The 19,589-nt window shown below is 41.3% G+C and overlaps 2 protein-coding genes across 8 annotated transcripts in view; one reads left to right on the top strand and one right to left on the bottom strand.

Moving 5' to 3' along the window:
- The window catches only part of PLPP1 (phospholipid phosphatase 1), a 95,139-nt gene extending 75,678 nt beyond the window's left edge, over positions 1 to 19,461 (top strand). For all 6 annotated transcript variants that reach the window (XM_077897816.1, XM_077897821.1, XM_077897817.1 and 3 more), the window contains 3 exons: positions 7,231 to 7,288; positions 18,187 to 18,363; positions 18,890 to 19,461. In XM_077897816.1, coding sequence (XP_077753942.1) covers positions 7,231 to 7,288; positions 18,187 to 18,363; positions 18,890 to 19,021 — 367 coding nt within the window. In that variant the 3' untranslated portion in view covers positions 19,022 to 19,461. The remainder of the gene's footprint in view (positions 1 to 7,230; positions 7,289 to 18,186; positions 18,364 to 18,889) is intronic.
- The window catches only part of MTREX (Mtr4 exosome RNA helicase), a 102,131-nt gene continuing 101,791 nt past the window's right edge, over positions 19,250 to 19,589 (bottom strand). For both annotated transcript variants that reach the window (XM_077897813.1, XM_077897814.1), the window contains one exon: positions 19,250 to 19,533. In XM_077897813.1, coding sequence (XP_077753939.1) covers positions 19,481 to 19,533 — 53 coding nt within the window. In that variant the 3' untranslated portion in view covers positions 19,250 to 19,480. The remainder of the gene's footprint in view (positions 19,534 to 19,589) is intronic.

Below are 19,589 nucleotides of genomic sequence, written 5' to 3'. Positions count from 1 at the left end.
CCTGCTTTTCATATGAGTCTCTTGTAAACAGAAGACACATGATCATTAGTTTTTAATCATTAACTGGTTTATGTAATCAAGAGTTTAAATATGCTGTACACAAAGCAATTATCCCCCCTCCCCCGCCTTTTTCTATTTTCTACCATCCTCCGTGTTTTTTTCCTCTAAGTTTCATGATACGGTATCTATAGATATTAGATTGTTTAGTATATGAGTCACTGATATTGGTGGCTGTGAAGTGGTATTTGATGCTGATGCATTAATATTAATAAAAATAGGATTCTCAGATCTGTTTTATTTCAGTTACCACTTCATATATGAAAGTGACATGTCTTGGTTAAAATTGACGCCACATAAATGCAGTGTAGCTTTAAGTGGAAATATAGTAAAAATCATTGTAAAAAATAATTTATGGATTATATGACAGGGTTTTTGCCGCAAGTGAAATACTATATCAGTCTCTGGCTGGTTCAAGCAAATGAGATGAATTTATATTATTTTTGCTGTATTTTGCTTAATTTTGATTGGGACCATCTTATATATTTTTGCCATTTATCACCCTCATCTTTATCTCTGTAACCTTTGGGGGGGAGAGATACCCTGTGGTTCTTGGGTATTTAGATAGACATTTCTAGAAATCTGATCTTTTAAAAAAATCTCCTGCCTCCAAACACATGTATCAAAATCACATGTTTATTGGCTCAGATACTTGTAATAACCATAGTTAATATACTGAATTTCAGTGGTATGAAATTATGTGTATATATTTTTGTGGAAACATGACTTAGGATATTTAAAAATACACATGAATTTCAAAACATTTCACTGAGAGATGTAAGAACAAACTTCCAGGGCTTGAGTGCCTGAATATAGGCAGTGAACTGTGCATGTGTGTTGAGTAGTGGCAGCAGAGCAACTCTCAAGGCAACTGTTGTTCAGAAAGAGAAGTTTGGAGTTTGTGTGTGTGCGTGTGTTTAGTGGAGAAGTTTTTAGGAAATTTGTAGCAGGCATATCAGGTAATTTCAGTATCATTTTTTATATTTTCAGTTTTTCTATGTCTTTTACATTAAATGTGAAGTTGTACAGTTTCTGTGGTTTAAATAAATGACATATTTAAAAATATGTCCTGGATATGATTTTTTTGTCAGTTCACATAGTTAAATCTAATTCATTCTAGCTGTTCATTTTAGCAATTTCATAACTGCTAGCTGTGTTGCAGCAAACATCTTTGTGCTTGTGTGTGTTTCTCTAGGATGGGGGGGGTCTTCAAGTGGAATTACTGGGTCAGAAAATATGGTGGGTTTTACATATAGATAGATATTGCCAAATCCTCCTTTGGAAAGTATGCACTCATATCAGGGCATTGTGGAAGTACCCGTTTTCCCCAATGACTGCCTACTTGACTCCCCTTGTATCTTAGATGTGACTTTTTTTTTTTTTTTTAAGGATTTTATTTATTTATTCATGAGAGACATGAGAAAGAGACAGAGACATAGGCAGGGGGGGAAGCAGGCTTTCTTGGGGGGGTGCCTGATGTGGAACTCGATCCCTGGACTCCAGGATCATGCCCTGAGCCAAAGGCAGACGCTCAACCACCGAGCCACCTGGATGTCCCCAGATGTGACATTTTGAAAGATATTAGCCTGATAGCTCATTGCCTGAGCATTTTGCACAGCTATTGGTTGTTAAAGTCCTACAAGTAGGATTAATACTTGGGAAATTTTTCCTATGGGCATTTGTTTGGGACACATTTTAACTTTCTCACAGGGTCATTCTGTGTTTAAAGGTCACCACAGAAGGGAATTTTACCATGTCCTTCAAGTTAGTTTGCTGTTGTGTAAACTTTATGATCAGGAAATAACATTTGGAGAAAATGCTTCATGTTGCAGTTTGACTTCCTTTTATTTAGCCTTTAGGGTGCCCAAAGGACAAATTAGTATTCTCTTAAAATAATTGTTTATACATTGACATTTGCTTTTCTACAGATTATCTAAATTCTTCGCATATTAACTTCACACATGTTGCCCCGTATGTGCCATGACTCCTGTGCTTTCTGACGGCTGCTCCCTGCAGCCCCTGGGAGATGGCAGGGTGCGTGTTGCCGCTGGGTCTGCTGGCCACGCACAGGAATGGGGATCATGGCCCAGTGGGAAAGAGCTGGGAGGACCTGGATTTGATCCTCAAAGCGATGTGACATTTGAGCCAGTGGGTGAACCTGTGGGAAGTTCAGGGTCTTTCTATGTAAAATAGGATTGACAGCCCCCACTATGGGGATTTTTTGAAGAATGGAAGTATTGTGGATTAAATACCTATGCATGGAAAGTGCTCAGTAGTTTGGAAGCGTTAAGTCTTCTGACAACCTTTCTGCCTTAAAACACTTTAGGAATGAATTTCAGGATGATGTTTAGGGAAAAGAAGTTCCCCAGAGCCAACTGTGGCATATCCAGTGAACTAGTAGAAGACTAATAATTAAAAACATTTGTGAGCATTGACCGCAGATGAAAAACTCTTTTTGCCACACTATATGCCTCCTAGTAAAGCAGTTGATTTGAGATAACATTTTATTAGTCCTAATTCTTTTTTTTTTTTTTTAAGGTTTTATTTATTTGAGAGAGAGCGTCAGCATGAGCCAGGGGTGGGGGGAGAGAGAGGAAGAAGCAGACTCCCTCCAGAGCATGGAGCCCAATGCAGGGCTTGATCCCAGAGCCCTGGGCTCATGACCTGAGGTGAAGGCAGATAAGACACTGAGCCACCCAGGCACTCCTAGTCCTAATTCTTATTTTAAAAATGCCTGCCCCTATTTCTGGCAATATGAGGATTAGAAATACTTATTGACAGAGTTACATGTGCTAGGTAATACGTTATACACACACATATGCACATGTTATTACATATTTAAAAATATATGTAAACACATATAAGTAAGTCTTTTTAATGAATAGCCAAGCTGATGAAAAAGTAAGGGAATTTTCCTGATGTTGGGATTTTTTTTTTTATTAAAGATTTTATTTATTCATTCATGAGAGACACACACACAGAGAGAGGCAGAGACACAGGCAAAGGGAGAAGTAGGTTCCCTGCAGGGAGCCCAGTGTGGGACTCGATCTTAGACCTGGGATCACACCCTGAGCCGAAGGCAGGTGCCCAACTGCTGAGCCACCCAGGGGTCCCCTGATGTTGGGCTTTGTTAATGCTGTAGATCTGATGTGTACCTGAAAGTATGTGCCAATTCTTGGTAGCCTGGAGCCTCAGTTTGGATGGGCTCTGACCATGGGGCCCAAGAGATAAAGACTGAGGCCAGTGCAGGGTAGACAGAGGGGGGTACTCAGGGATAATTTAAAGATTCTCAGAGGGCAACATCTTCCCAGGCTGGGGGACTGTCAGAAAGAATTCATAACTGCAGGACCACAGTAACCTTGTTCTGGTGCCAGAATCAGTGTGTGTGTGGTGTGTGACTTTAAAAAGAAAAGAATTTAAAGTGGATTGCTAGTGAACCCAGTGGGAGAGAACACAAATCTTTGGAAGAACTCTTTTTAAACCAAGGCCTCTAAGATTCCCCACAGATAGAATCCTAAAGACGTGAGTTCATATTCTCATATGAATGAATATACATAGAAACAAGTTACCCTCAGTGAGGGTCAGGATATACGACAAACTACATAAGCTCTCAAAGGTTGCAGATAGTAGAATTATCATATAGAATATATAATAAATATGTCTACTCTGTGGAAATAAATCAGAGACTGAGAATATAATATAGGATGAATAGAATCAAAATTGACCATAGATTTGAAAAAGAACCAAAGAGATTTATAAATGATACATACATAGTAATTTATATAAAAAATAGACTGATAAAACATTAGCGAAAGTGAGGGCTAAAATGGAAGACAAAGATGAGAGTACAAAGTTAAAATTAGGAATAGGATGAAAATGTCAAACACGTTGAACCTGAATCTTACAAAAAGAGTGTGATGGAGGATATTAACAAAGGTATGATGGCTGAGACGTGTCCAAAATTGGTGTAGTATATACATGAGAAGCCAGTGAATATGAAATCAGATAAAGAGACATTCCTACTAGATACATGATTGTGAGACTGGAGGATACTGAAGACCGTGGTGGTGGTGGTGGTGGGGGGAGGGTAATTACAGAGAAAGGACAGGTGAATGGCAGACAGACAGCTTCTATCTGAATAGCAAAAGTAGAAGCCAGAGATAGTCTATCGATGCCCTCAAAGTGATGAGAAAAAAGATTAACCTACAATTCTATATTCTGGAAAACCATCCCTCAAGAATGAATGCAAACTAGAGATTTCAAACTAAAACAGTGAAAGGGATAACTGTTTTGTGCCTTTTAACTCTGGGGTGTGGGGATGAGGAAAAGAAGTCAGAGGACAAGCAGTGAGATTTTTAGGAGGTTGTGATTTAACCTTCCCATGAGTCCTAAAATACTTAATAAATGCCATTTAAAAAGTTAAACACTATAAATTATGTGAGTTGCTTGCTTCTAATGACTGATAAAGGTTGGATTTTGGCTGTTGCAGTTGATAAGCCTCAACATTTATGTAGATGTTGGATAACTGAGAAGGAAGAATGATGGATTGAAGAGTGGGAACGCATGGACACTATGAGGGGTGGATGGCTGTAAACTGTAGAAAGCTAGGACATCGGGGTTCAGGCCAAGTTTAATAAGCTCTCCCAGGAGAAAGGGATGTCTTGGCTGACAAATATAAGGAAAAAAAAAATCTTAAATTTGCCATTTGGAGTAGAATGTCATCCACAGAAAGTTACATTGTCAAGACTCACATACTTGCTCAGTGTAATAGACCATGCCTGAATTAGTGAAATAGCTGCATTCCAGAATATATTCTCTGTAAATTTTCTCTCTGAAAAGACTTTCCTAAGCTTTGATGAAAAGTTGGCACAAATTGTTTATCTACATTCCTTAGAAGGGCTCTCCTGAAGTGAAATAGTAGTCTAGGATTGGGCTGAATCTAAGAATGACCTGGCATTCTGAGGCCAGGGCCAAAGTCGTAAATACTTAAGTAAGGTTACTATGATGAAAACAATCTGCATTTCAACTACTTTTGGGATTTTTAGATTTTTAGTATTACTATTTTTAAAAAAAATTAAGTAATCTCTACACCCAACGTATGGTTTGAATTTACAACACCTAGATCAAGTTACATGCTTCACCTACTGGGCCGGCCAGGAGGTGAAGGTTTTTTGGATTTTATCAAACTACTCCTACAATTCTTTGTTCATTTGTGAGTTTCAGACGTAATAAAGAAATGTATCTCGTAGAGATTCCATTAAAGAGATGTGTATGGGGTCGCCTGGGTGGCTCAGGTCCGTTAAGCGTCTTCCTTTGGCTCAGGTCATGATCCCAGGGTCCTGGAATTGAGCCCCACATCAGGCTCCCTGCTCAGTGGGGAGTCTGATTCTTCCTCTCCTTTTGTCCCTCCCACTGCTCCAGTGTTCTCACTCTCAAATAAATAAAATCTTTAAAAAAAAGATGTTTGTGGAATATGAAAATAACTTGAATTTATATTTGGGTGTTTTATTCTGTTTTAATAGTAAAAATCCACATTGCTGTGATTTGTTTGATCACTTACTGTGGGTAAAGACTTAGAGATTGGGGTCAAATAGAGCGTTCCCTTTATTTTAATCTTTGTTTGTTGAAGTCAGAGGTTATTGTTTGATTCTCTACCAAATATTTATGTATTTGGAATAAAAAACTGAAACCATTTTGTTTTCAACTAATGAAATCACCCTGTGACTAAATCAGAACTATTTAAAACTATTACATAGCTTTGGAATTTATAATTTTGTGGCACAGTGTACAATGAATACTCTGAAGATGAAGTCTTAGTGAAACTTTGAACTTGCTTGGCTTTGAGAACATTTCTTTGATCGTGGTCATGTTGGCTTAATGGGCTTTGACAGTCCTTGAAATTGGCTTTTATTTATTTGTAGGCTCTTCAGTATAACTTATTGAAACATAAAATGTATAGAATTCTGCTCTAATTATCTGATTTAAAGTAAGGATTTGTATTGATCTTTTCTCTACAGCCAAACAGTTGGTGAGGCTAAAAGTAATTTATTTTTCTTCATGTTTTACATAGATTAAATCCGCAGCAATTAGCAGGTTTAATTACATAATTCCTACTTGGTACTACAAGTGAGAATATTCATTTTCTTAGAGATGTATCTGATTATGAAAAAGACTATCATAATTCTTGCTAGGTCATCATCGACACATGCTTAAGAAATCTCTACTCCCACCTATCCTCAGTTGCCAAACGTACACAGATGACTTTCTGATCTGTGTTTTAATTTCACTTCTCTAAATCCAGGCAACCAAATTATTTTTGAATCAAGCAGGGTATAATAAGTAATATACTTAGAAGCCTGTCCTTCTGAGTTTTGTTCTTATTCGTATGCAGGGAAAGCTTTCAGGAGAAGCATTCTGATTCTTTGATGCATCTTTTTGCATGGAGTTACTTTACTGTATCAGATGTGCCTGCCTTTTCTGCTCCAGTGGCCGGCACTGTGTAAGCAGAAGTTAGATCATGGATGTTAGAGAGCTTTCTCCCTATTCCAAACAGTGCCATAAAATTACGTTTTGCAAGCATTCTGTCATTTTGGGTGGGAAGATGAGACTCACATGTTTATAGAATGTAATACTGAAAAGAGAGGACTCATCAGTGCACAGTTTTAAAATAAATGTTAAACAAAAACATTTGAATCTGGCAGGAAATCTAAGGCAAAATGTGTGCCTGCTTAAAATGCTAAGATACCACTTCTGGTTTTTTAGAACTTACTTTATTTTTGAAAATGTAATTAACTTCTGAGTGTTCCAAAGGAGGTATTACTAGTACTCAGGGGCAGGCCCTGCAGGTAGAAAGAAAACGTAAATCATGGTCACATAAGTTTATGTGTAATGATGTCAGAGCATTTGCATACTAGTTGTGGCTTGTCAAGCATTACTTCAAATATGTGTGTCTCAGCTTTGTTCCCTGCCGGAAGGCTCTGTAAAAGGACCCTTCCTCCCCCAAGACTCTCTAATGTCTGTCCTGCCCTCGTTCCCCGCTCTGCTAGTTTCTGAGGGTGAGGGGCAGAGGTGGATGCACCGCGGCAGTACGACTGAGGCCAGTACGACTGAGGCCGTCAAGGCTATCGTCGGCCTCTAGGAAAGAAAATTGACCTTTGTCTTTTTCTCTTCCAGATTGTCTTTTTACTCGGGCCACTCATCGTTCTCCATGTACTGCATGCTGTTCGTGGCGGTAAGTACTCTGCATCTGTTTCCCCGTGGTGATGGTGACGCGCCCACTGCGGTGTGACCCCCTCCAGCGTCCCTGCCAGCTGAGGTTCAGGTCGCAGAAAGGATACCTGCGCTCCAGCCAGGGCCAGTTCCCACTGTTGACAAGTATTTCTTTCCTTCGTGTGGAGGGAGCAGACGGGCACACCTGTTTAGCAGTTGACGAATAGAGGACCTTCAGGAGAGGGTGGGGGGTATCTTCCCCTGGAAAGTAGGTCTTTTCCTGCCTATGGTCGGAACCTAATCATCAAGTGTGCAAACCTGGTGCTAAGAGTCCATTGGTGTGTGCTCTTAACTTTGGGGGGATGTATTTTCTGGAACATAGCAACAGCTTCTGTGTAATCACTGCAAGTCCCTGATCTCAAGTACCAGACCAAGGTGGATGCTGCTGTGTGGTGAGCTCACCCTCACCTTAGATGCGCCAAGGGCCCCTTTTCCTCCGGGGGGCTGCTGGGTTTAGGAGTGAAGTTTTGATTCGTGGATGTGAAGGCAGCTCTTGTTGCTTCTTTTTGAGTAAGTTTTATTTTCCTTCACTCCTTGAAATACTTCATTGACTGCTTTTCATGGGACTAGAAAGGTTTCAGCTTTTGGGAGAGCCAGGGGCTGCTTCAGAAGCTTATCCTCTCTCCAGTTTGCAGGGCCACTTCTCATTACTAACCCAGAGAGCAGCACTGGCAGGTGACACTTGCGGTATACAAAGTTGACAGTGAAGAGTTAGAATATATTTGCATCCATATTTTGCATCTCTAGACAGGAGTGTTTGTTTATCCAGAGAACCTTAGGGAAGACCAGGCTTCAGGGCATATACAGGAGTCTTTAAAGGTCAGTTCAATTGACTTACTTTTTATAACTCTCCTTCTATCTCTGCATGTCTTTATAAAATTACAAAATTTGTTGGAAAAGAAGAGAAGGGGAGAAGATCTCTACCCTTAATGATCAGCTATAATTTTTGTCTTAATTTTCCTTATGAGTGGTTTTCTATATAGTTGTGTTTTGTATAAACTTGCTCTTTTCCTCTTTTTTTCTCTCCCTTCCTTGGTTACATTAAGTGCTATCGAGTATTTAATGCTTACATTATTAGCCCATGGTATATGATATTAAGAGTAGATTGCTGAGAGTTAATTTGGTCTTATTCAGACACATTTTTAAAATTAATTTTTACCAGAATCCTGCTTTCATTGGAAAAACCAAATTTGGAAAGTTAAAAGAATGTAAAAATTATAGATGAGTGTGCTTTACAAAATTCAAACCCACAATTTCAAAACCATTAGAGTAGAGCTAATTTTTGGCTTTTTCAGCATTTCTGGAAATGTTGTCTTTTGTCTTAGGTTAATTTAATTTTTAGAGGAAGCAACAGGGTATCAGTTTAGCAGAATTTAGGGCTTCCTTTTTAAAATACACACCCAAATGTTTCTGAAAAAGTGCCACGGGGAATGTGAGTTATTTGAAGGGAGTATCGAGAAATACTATTCCAATGTCCTCTGTTCATTTATCTTATTAGAAAAAGCATTCTTTCTAAAGGGAGCCACTGTGTATTTTTCTTTTTAAATAGGGCATGGGGACAGGGGGAGATGAATGTTAGAACCATTAGTATCCTGAGAAATCTTCCCAAAGCACAAGTCTGTGACTACATGGACAGCTTTTTGGTGTTTGGACATGTTCTACATGCCCACAGCCAGACTCGCCAGGGCAGCTCCTGTGCTCGGCCAGCCCCTCGCCTGAGTGTCGGTATCTGTAAATCCTTCAGGACAGGGACTTAAGAAGCTGAGGTTGGTGATGCTGATTTGCATTTATACCACTTTAATTGTTGGCTCTTTCTGATAACCCTCATGAAGCAGGAGAAGAGGGGTGGCTGCCCCGTTATAGTTGGGGAGCTAGGGGCCTAGGGAGGCCATTGAGGTCTGCTCTCTGTGGTCTCTTGTTAATCGGTTCCTCGCTTTGCTGACAGGCTGCTTGATCTGAACCCTAGTCCAGTTATTTTGAAGGAGGTCAGGTGATGACAGAACTTTTATCAACTCTTTTTAATTGTGAAGAATATTCTCAGATGCATTATCTTCTATATCCTGCAGTTTACTGCGCATCTTTGCTCCTTTGACCCTTCTCAAAATACCTGTATATTTAGTCACATATAAACTTTTACTGAGGGTTGTTTTGTAAAATAGGAAACTAATGTACAGAAGATGAAGGGCTTCATGGGAAGCCTGCTGCATAGACACCCGGGAGGCTAGGAGGAGGCAGCTAGAGATCTAAGCAGACGGAAAATTACCATGATTGTTGTTGGGTAACTGGGTATGAGCTCTTAGACACAAAGTTATAATGAAAAGTTCAGATAAATAGGTTTGTTGTAGACCAAGGCTTTTCTGGGGAGGAATGTTGGCCAGAGCAACTGTGCGCTGCATTTCAGGGACTCTAAGCAGTGGAAATATTTACTTGATGTGGATGTAGGCCCCAGCTTTTTTTCAGCCCCTGAACACAGATGTCTCCCTGCTTTCCAGCTTTCACATTTATATACAACAGTTAACCACCACCTCTGCCAATTCCTTAGGCAGTGACTCATCTGGTTTCCCTAGGCATCTTGGCATCGTGGGTCAGTCCCAGATTTGGGTGGAGATGTACAGTTGTTTAAATTCTGAGGACAGTTTTTGATAACCAAAACTTCCGTCAAGAATTCCTGACACGCAGAAATGAACTTCTAATTTAAAAAGTCTCAAAGTCCTGACCATTGTTCTCGTCTGGCAGGCAGCCCAGCCCTGCACTTGATGGTGCCAGGACAGTCAGCACCCATGACAACCACCTAGGCTGGCAGGAGCAGAGGGCAGGGCATCTTTACTCGTAGCTAGTTCATGTGCTTAGTGAGGCCCACTGAATGTGGCCAAATGCCAAAGAATCCAAGTTGACTTCACTGTCCAGGAAAGGAGCCATGTTATGAGACTGTCCTCTTTTCAGTACGTATATATATGGAATGTACTGGAGTATACTGAAGGAATAGACTTGAAACCCATTTCCCAGCACTGTGCTATTGAGCCTGAAGTCTCAGGTGGTTTACATGTCTGTTACGAAATTCCTGTATAAATGCCTACACTGGGGGCCCAGGTACCTTAGTGCCTGTGCTTCAGTGGACTCCTGCCCCTGCCACAGGATATGTTGTATCTGGGTCTTGCCCTCTCCCATGTTGGATACCACCTGCTTCCGAGGTTTGTACAGTCCCTCACCTGGCACTCACCATGTGGTTGGTACCTAGCACTGGTGCGTTTTCATGAAGATGCTTCCCAAAGTGTGAATTAATGCTGGGCACGGGGCAAGTGAGCAGAGCCCAGGATGACATGAATCCTGGCTAACTATAATGTGGGATTCTACATCTAAATTTAGGAATTCTGAATCCTGGGATCCCTGGGTGGCGCAGTGGTTTGGCACCTGCCTTTGGCCCAGGGCGCGATCCTGGAGACCCAGGATTGAATCCCACGTCGGGCTCCCGGTGCATGGAGCCTGCTTCTCCCTCTGCCTGTGTCTCTGCCTCTCTGTCTCTCTCTGTGGCTATCATAAATAAATAAAAATTAAAAAAAAAAAAAAAAAGGAATTCTGAATCCTACAGGTGGTGAAATTGAAGCCTTAGAGAAGACTAAACAGAGGTCAGTCAGCCTTAGGGTGTTCTCCTGGCCAGGTCTGTCATCAGATGGGGGGAAACGATATATTGCCTGGCTTGGTCTTAGAAGCTCTGTTTCAAAATAAGTAGAGCAAGGAATATTTCTTTGTGTTGAACATGCTGTTGTCCGTCTGGTTCAAGAGTTGGCAGATGATTTCAGTAAAAGGTCACCTCATAGTTAGGCTTTGTAGGCCACACGCAGTCTCTGTTGCATATTTTTAAAAACAGCCCTTTAAATTGTGAAGACCAGGATGCCTGAGTGGCTCAGCGATTTAGCATCTGCCTTTGGCTCAGGGCGTGATCCCAGGTCTGGGGATTGAGTGCATTGGGCTCCCTGTGAGGAGCCTGCTTCTCCCTGTTTCTGCCTCTCTCTCTCTCTCTCTCTCTCTCTCTCTCTAATGAATAAACAAAATATTAAAAAACAATGTGAAGCCATTCTTAGCTTGCAGAGTGACCCCCTGACTCTCCTTTAAAACAGGAAAGAAACCCTCTTATTTTAAAAGATTATTAAGAAACTGTGAGACAACAAGCATTTTGCAATTAAGTGTTACAGGATCAAGGAAAGGCAAAATATAAATAAACCAGCTTCAAAAAATATGTTGGTCAGCAATCAGATTTTAAAAGTGAGAAGTTGGGGATCCCTGGGTGGCTCAGTGGTTTAGCGCCTGCCTTTGGCCCAGGGCGTGATCCTGGGGTCCTGGGATCGAGTCCTGCGTCGGGCTCCCGGCATGGAGCCTGTTTCTCCCTCCTCCTGTGTCTCTGCCTCTTTCTCTCTCTATGTCTATCATGAATAAATAAGTAAATAAATCTTTAAAAAAAAAAAAAAAGTGAGAAGTTAGATTCTTTAATGGAAGCCATTTTTTTTTTTTTTTAGAAATTTTGAGTAATCAACTCTTGGATGATACTAAAATAGTGAAAGAATGCCTATAATTAGTGCCAGCAGACAGTAAATTTCCTTATTTAAAAAAGATGTACATATAATTATTTTTTTTTACAAAAAATGAAAAATGTGTATACTGTAGCATTTTCCAATGTGGCCCTGTTCATTGCAGTGTCCTCAGTGTTTAATTGGACTAGGCCTTTGTGTGCCTACAAAACTGTCATGAGGCTCTTCACTGAGAGATTCAGTGTTGGATTCTCTCTGGATCAGGAGGAAGGCCTCTCTGCACTTGTCTGGGATGCATTTGCTGCCTGCGCCGCAGAGTATCTTCCTACAGTCCTCTGCCTTGGAACATCTGATTGAGCAAATTGATTCCTTCTGTCCTTGTTGTCTTAAGGAATAAGAAATTGCCTTTATGAATCTCTAGTACTAGCTCAGCTAAGAAGCTTTTGCAGATTTCTTTTTTAAAAATATACTGGACATGGTAATTTATTTCCACCCTATTTTGAATAGGTTTTACTTTGGTAAGAGATTGGACACTTTTTTTTTAAGAGAGACTGGACACTTGACCCTCTGTTGAGCAGTGATACTCTCCTGACCAGAAGCCCTCCGTGGAAGAGTCGCTTGGGGCTTACCCTTGCTCAATTTGCTCATCTTAGAAAAAAACTACATCTAGAACCTCCCTTTTCACAAGGGCTAGTAGTGATGCCTGGTTTCAGTGAGGACACTCCTGGTGGATTACCGCTAAAGCTAATTCTCAGATTATTTTTTGCTTTCTAAATCTGGGTTTTGCAGTCACTGGTTGTGATTTGACAGCTGATTTGTCCCGAACTTTTGCTCTAGTGCACTGTCTGGTCAGGGAAATAATAGTCCTCTGCTGGAGAGACTGGAGGAATAGAGATAGGCCTCCCTGTGGTTTCCTGTTGAGGCCTGGAGGTTAATTTCCTCTACAAGTTCTCCAGTGGTATTTGTCTATCTTGCCTTTTTAATAGATGAAAAAAAAGTAGGCAGGGAACATTATGAAGGCTAGTGAAGTATATGATGGATCTTTGTTTTTCCTGCTAACTTTATAGTTTGTGCCTCCCAGAAACCCACATGCCTCGCACCTCTTCGTGTAGGTGACAGCAGAGAGGACGCTAGTGATAGGCTGCTCCTTTCACAAACTTGACTGTTCTCTCGCCTCTGGGGAGTATCCTCAGTGACCAGCTGCAGGTTATTGCTTCCTTTCTGCCTTTTCTACCCATCATCTTATTTTAGTTGTGACCTTTTACTTCGGAGCTTCTTTGATCAGAAGGTTGCATGTTAGAATCAGGAGGGATCCAGAAGTTACAATTTCTCACCAGGCAGTCCTTGGTCCCCCACCAGTGGACTGAAATATCCACGGTTGGGTCAGTTGAGGCCAAACTGCTGCATGCTCAGAGAGGAATCTTAGAACGGGCCTGAGAAGTGGGAGAGAGATGGGGAGATGAACCACTGGGCTCAGGGTAGGGGTTCACACCTTGTACTGTATGTAGAAGGAAGTCATGGAAGTAAATCCCATGCCCAGTGCTAGACCGCTCTTGTAACGGGGACTTCAGTGGACGTTTAATGTGTTTGTCCTCATGGGATTTAAGTTTTTCTCATGATTTGAACCTTGGTGTGTAAATAGTATTTTTCTTCTCAACTGAAACTTATCTTTTTTTTTTTTTTTAAGATTTTATTTATTCATGAGTGTGTACATAGAAAGAGAGGCAGAGACACAGGCAGAGGGAGAAACAGGCTCTTCGCAGGGAGCCCCACGTGGAACTCGATCCTGGGTCTCCAGGGTCACGCCCTGGGCTGAAGGCGGCACTGAACTGCTGAGCCACCCGGGCTGCCTGAAACTTATTTTTTAAAAGTAAAACTCTTCATTATTTGTCACAGAACCACATTAAAAACAAAATAAAATGGGATTTTGGTTAAACACACAGAGGTGGCTGATAATGGGCATTTTATCTTTTGGTTGTAAGCAATTGACTCTTAGCTCTTCCAGAGGAACAATGGTTTGTGTGTGTGTTTGTTTTTCTAAAGATTTAATTATTTGAGCCCCAACGTGGGGCTCCTTGCCACGACCCTGAGATCATGGCCTTAGCAGAAGTTGGGTTGGACAGAAGCTTAACGGACTTGTGCCACCAATGCGCCCCCAAAATGGTTAATGGGAAAGACCTACGTGGCTAGCACTAGCGTACCACCAGGACCTAACGTCCTCCACTTGTCTCACTGGCTGCCCCTCTGCTCCATTCTTCGTGCTCACTCAGTGGCCCGCTGTCCTTGCCTAACCATAGCTTTTGCTTCCTCCTGAGTTTACTTTGCAAGTAGCCTACCTGTGGCCTTTGGGGGCCCTTTCTATACCTTCTGAAAGAAGAGAACTCATTCATCCTTGCAGTGCAAATTCCGGAGGAGAACACAGCCCGGCAGGCCTCTGGGCCAGGCCTGTCCTTTGTCTTCAGTGTCCCCTCTGAAAAGAAGGCACAGCTGTGTGGTCCAAATGGGCTCCCCCTTCCCTGTATCTGTGGAAGGATGGTTCCCCACAGGAGGGGAGTCCTCGGCACCGCCATGGACTCTGCCCAGTACCCTACAGTGCTGGATGTAGAGTTCCTTAGTTCTTCTGAGTTTTATGACCTAAGCGACGGTCTTTTCTACTTGCATGTGTTCAGTGCACATATGATTAGTATATGCGTGTGTGGGGGTAGGGGAGCTGGGGTGAGGGAGTTGGCAAAGGCAGGGACTATGGAGCCTTTTTTTAAAAAATTTTTATTTATTTATGATAGTCACACAGAGAGAGAGAGAGAGAGGCAGAGACACAGGCAGAGGGAGAAGCAGGCTCCATGCACTGGGAGCCCGATGTGGGATTCGATCCCGGGTCTCCAGGATCGCGCCCTGGGCCAAAGGCAGGCGCTAAACCGCTGCGCCACCCGGGGATCCCACTATGGAGCCTTTTTATATAAGGTTTGGCATTAAAGCATGGGCTCTGTCCCTCTATCTAGTTCAGGTCAACAGCAGTTTCCAACATTGTTTCTCTGAGGCGGTTAAGAACATATACTTCTCTCAACGGAGACTTGTTTATTTTTTTTTAAAGATGTATTTATTTGAGAGAGACAAAGAGAGCATGGCAGAGGGGAGGGTGGCTCCAGGATGAGCAGGGCGCCCGATGGCCGGGGAGGGGGGAAGCCCCGCCATCATGACCTGAGCGGAAGGGAGATGTTTAACCAACTGAGCCACCCGGATGCCCCAACAGAGACTTGTTTTTAAAGGTACATACTTTCCTCTTAAAGGACAAGGAATAAAGTTATAAACCCACAAAGGGAAAGAATGGAAAGGGACACAACAGGCAAGTGGTAATGATTTTTGGGAAGCAGTTAAATGAGTAGGTAGAGGAAGTCAAATCTCTGGTGGTACCTCGGCGGGGGTGGGGTGGGGGGTGGTGGTGAGATATTAAAAGATCTGCACTACAGAACCTGAGAAAGGCTTATTAACATGGAGCCACCAGAAAGCCCAGACTGTCTGCCTGTGGAAGCTGCGTATGCAGGAAAGACTGCTGGCTGGCAGCATGGGAGGAAAGCTGTTGAAGTCTGGAGTTGTGGCCATGTCAGCTGTGGAACTCCAAGTGATCCAAGGTCCAGGAAACTCTTTGTTTACCTCCTTGGGATCTACTGAAATGGAAGATGCTTTTTTTTTTTTTAAGGTTTTATTTATGTACTCATGAGAGACATACAGAGGCAGAGACCTAGGCAGAGGGAGAAATAGGCTCCCTCCTGGGAGCCTGACGCAGGACTTGATCCCACAACCCCAGGATCACGACCTGAGCCAAAGGCAGACACTCAACTGCTGAGCCACCCAGGTGCCCCTGAAATGGAAGATTCTTGACAGCAATGAACAGAGCTGTATCTAGGATATGCCTGGTCTTCCCAGAGCTACACTGAGTATCTTGGACTCGGGGAAACACCGAGCAGGCAAATAGGAAGCATCCTCAATTGGCCAGCCTTAACTAGAGCTGAGAATTGTTCTGTGACCACAGCCTGCATACATGCCATGGCCATTAGTCATCAGAGGAGCCCGAGCTTGGAGGGGAGGGTAAGGTTAGCTTTATGACCATAATGAGGGGATTCTTAGTACTCCTTCAGGGTGAAATCATTTCCTCTCTGAGATGGGGGTAACATGGATACTTGGATACATGTGTAAGGAGAAACTAGCTACTTAGAGGGGTAAACGTTCCACCTAAAGTACACTGAGGCTTGACTGCTACTAATCCATAAGTGAATGCTAATTCTTTTCACAGGGATATTGAGGAATTTGGGGGCAAGCTCCCTAGAATTAAAGTCAGGGTCTTTGGAAGGAAAACGTTATCAGAGGATTTTAGAATCCTAAGTGAGGAAGGACCTTCAAAGTCCTGTCTGAGTCTCCTTTAGGTTGGAAGCACAAAAAAAGACTAAGCATAAGTCCATTTTAGAGTTGATACTGTTTTTTCTTGCTATGTCCTTAGCAGAGAGAGGTGCAGTTCTCCCTAAGGTGCATTCCTAAGTATAATTCATAGCTATATATTTTTATAGTCTGAAGAACCTATGCCTTTAACAGTTATATGAAAATCAGCTAAATAATCAGAGTAGGGACAGCTGAACCTTTGGAGAGTCACATTCAAAACTTGGCTTCAGCCCCAGTCAAGATACTGTTTTCCTTAAAACTAATAAAACATTTCCAGTTAAGATAGAACTAGTGAGGAGAATCTAACTGGCATCGTTGTGTTACCTAATTGGCCTCCGTTGGCAGATACACACTTTGCTTCAACCAGAACCAACTATCTCCCAACTCCAGAGTCTAGAGACACATACAAAAAAAGAAAGGGGGCACTCTGCAGAGCCAGGTATACTTTAACCAGCTAATCTGTGCAGTTCAGTTGAACTGGTATGCTCTGTTACAATTAGATGTTTATACTGTAAAATACTCAGTAAAATTAGACAATCTCTGAGTTTTTGCCAGCTGCTAAGAATTGAATGCTTGCTCACAGCAGTGCGCAAAGAACTGGGAATGGATTTGTGTATCAATGTCAAGTAGGCAGTGTTTGTGGGCACGGCCACACAAATTATTTTCTGAGTTCTAGTTAAGTTTAGGAATCACAAATTATCAAACAGAACTTTAAGAATATTTTAAAAAGCATATTAGATAGAAATAAGGCAAAATACTTTTTTAAAAAAAGAGACCAGATTCACTAAAACGCAGTGATAGGAAAACTATCCAAGGTTAGCTGTATGACTAATGAGGGGATTCTTAGTACTCCTTCAGAGTGAAATCAGCTGTCCCTACTCTGATTATTTAGCTGATTTTCATATAACTGTTAAAGGCATAGGTTCTTCAGACTATAAAAATATATAGCTATGAATTATACTATCGTGAATGCACCTTAGGGAGAACTGCACCTCTCTCTGCTAAGGACATAGCATCCTTCTACATCACAATCTTTAGGATGCACCCAAGTCAAAGGCAGGCTGAGAAAGAAAAGGGGAAATTCTCAAGTCTGAGGAGTGTAGAGAAAAGTCATGGAACTTAAAGGGCACAGGTGCTAAGCAAAGACTAATCCATTGTCAGGACAAAGCTAGAACTTGTATTACTTATTTAGGCAGCTTGCTATATTTACTTAAAATACAGATTTAGTCTCTGCTGCCCACCTCCTTAAAAAAAAATTTAGTAGCACAAGCAGGGGAGCGGCAGAGAGAGAGAGAAAGAGAGAGAGAGAGAAAAGTGGGCTCCGAGGATAGTGGAACTCTCAAGTAAATTGTTAGAATGAATTAAACAAACTTAGTCCCTAGTTAGACTGGATGAAAACACAGTAGCTTGGCCCAGGGTAAGGACACCCTTGTGCTCAGAATGCGAGCACTTTTTCCCAAGACTTGGAACTAAGGATAACAACGGGCTTTGAATCAGAATTATAACACAAATCGCAAGAGGAAGAGCTGCCTTTGAAATCCTAGAAAGTTACAAGTAAGGAAACCCCTTGCCTTGTTTACAATTTGAAAAGCAGTCTAGCTAGATAGGTCCAGTAATAAACTATTCTAAAGACAAGTTTCTGGGGCAATCTCTTTTTGTTTTGCTTATTTAAAAGGATTAACTTTCAGGTGTTAATGAGCATAAGAATGCTTGCCTAACACTGTATTCTGTATATAATTTATACCCTGATTGTTTAATGGTTATTAATAGTAATTATTATTAATATATGAGTTCTCATGTATAACACCAACCCTTTAGGGGGATGGTGATAATTAAAAAATATATATAGTTTCTAGTTGGTAGGTTAAACTCTTGTCTTTATTCCTGTCTTCTCTATTAGCTTTACCTTCAAGCCAGGATGAAGGGAGATTGGGCAAGGCTCTTACGCCCCACACTGCAATTTGGTCTTGTTGCTGTATCCATCTACGTTGGCCTCTCCCGAGTTTCTGACTACAAACACCACTGGAGTGATGTACTGACTGGACTCATTCAAGGAGCCCTGGCTGCCATATTAGTCGTAAGTATACAGGGCGGCAGCCTACATCTTGATACTGATTAAACATTGGGATGATTGAGTAAAGAACATGTCCCAGTGAAAAAACTATCCAAAGGCAGATAATGTGGCTCAGTAATTTTTACTGGGTAATCATCCCAATGGTTTTAAGTCATGTAGGATAGACAGGAGATAAAAAAAAAAAAAAGAAAAAAAACTATGTTGCTTTTTCCAAAAGTTATAAAACTCTTACTACTGTATGTTTTTTTGTAAAAGGCTATGGCTGTGTAGTGTTTTGTTTTGGGTATGAATTGCAGAATAACTTGAGTTTAATACAGTTAAACCTGTTTTACTCAAGACCTAAGCAGCTCTCAATTTAGAAAATCTGTTTTAACAAAACTTCCTTTTAGTCACTTATTTTTTTGTACCCTTTCTCTGTACCCTGTAATGTTTGTATTTATTTTCGCAAACTGCTTGTATATGGTTCTTAAAATCAAATTACTTCATTAAATACTTCTGTCCCGTTCTAAGTATAACTTGTTCTCTATAGGTGGTGTATGTATCTGATTTCTTCAAGGAGAGAAATTCTCCTTTTAAAGAAAGGAAAGAGGAGGACTCTCATACAACTCTGCATGAAACACCAACGACGGGAAATCACTTTAGGAACAATCACCAACCCTGAAGGTAGCAGAGTGCCCAGATAAAGCTGGCCCGCTTTCTAAAGGAAAAGGATTGCAACCAGAAGGCCAAGAGGATGAGTTTTCTTCTTGGTGTACAAGCCTTTAAGGGACCGCTGCTGCTATACCTCTTGGACGCCCACTTTACCTGTGTGTATATAGTCACATTTAACAATGGTTATCTAATAGCTCAAAGTTCATTAAAAAAAATTTCAAGCCTTTCACTAAAACAATGCCCACCTGTACATTTTTTATTAAAAAAATGTAATGCTTATGTACAAACGTGTATGTAATAATGCGCTTTCTTAGTATGATGCCTGATTTAAATATAATACATACTGAAATGGTTGAGTACAACTGCCTTGAGATGGGAGAACCAAATCAACACTTCTGTAAAAGCATTTCTAGTCAACTGTGATCAGGTGGTATAAAATTTAAAATCCCACATTCGTTTATCTGACTTTTTATAGGTAGAGGCTGGCAGCAAACACAATATCTCTCTTGATTTTGGTGATTCCTAAGAGAAAAGAAAATATGGTTTAAACTTCCAAGACCACAAAGACTGTAATTACC

The sequence above is a fragment of the Canis aureus genome, chromosome 5, assembly GCF_053574225.1.
Source record: "Canis aureus isolate CA01 chromosome 5, VMU_Caureus_v.1.0, whole genome shotgun sequence".
NCBI classification, from domain to species: domain Eukaryota; kingdom Metazoa; phylum Chordata; class Mammalia; order Carnivora; family Canidae; genus Canis; species Canis aureus.
Note: the sequence above shows the minus strand (reverse complement) of the source record. Positions and strands in the feature narration are given on the sequence as shown.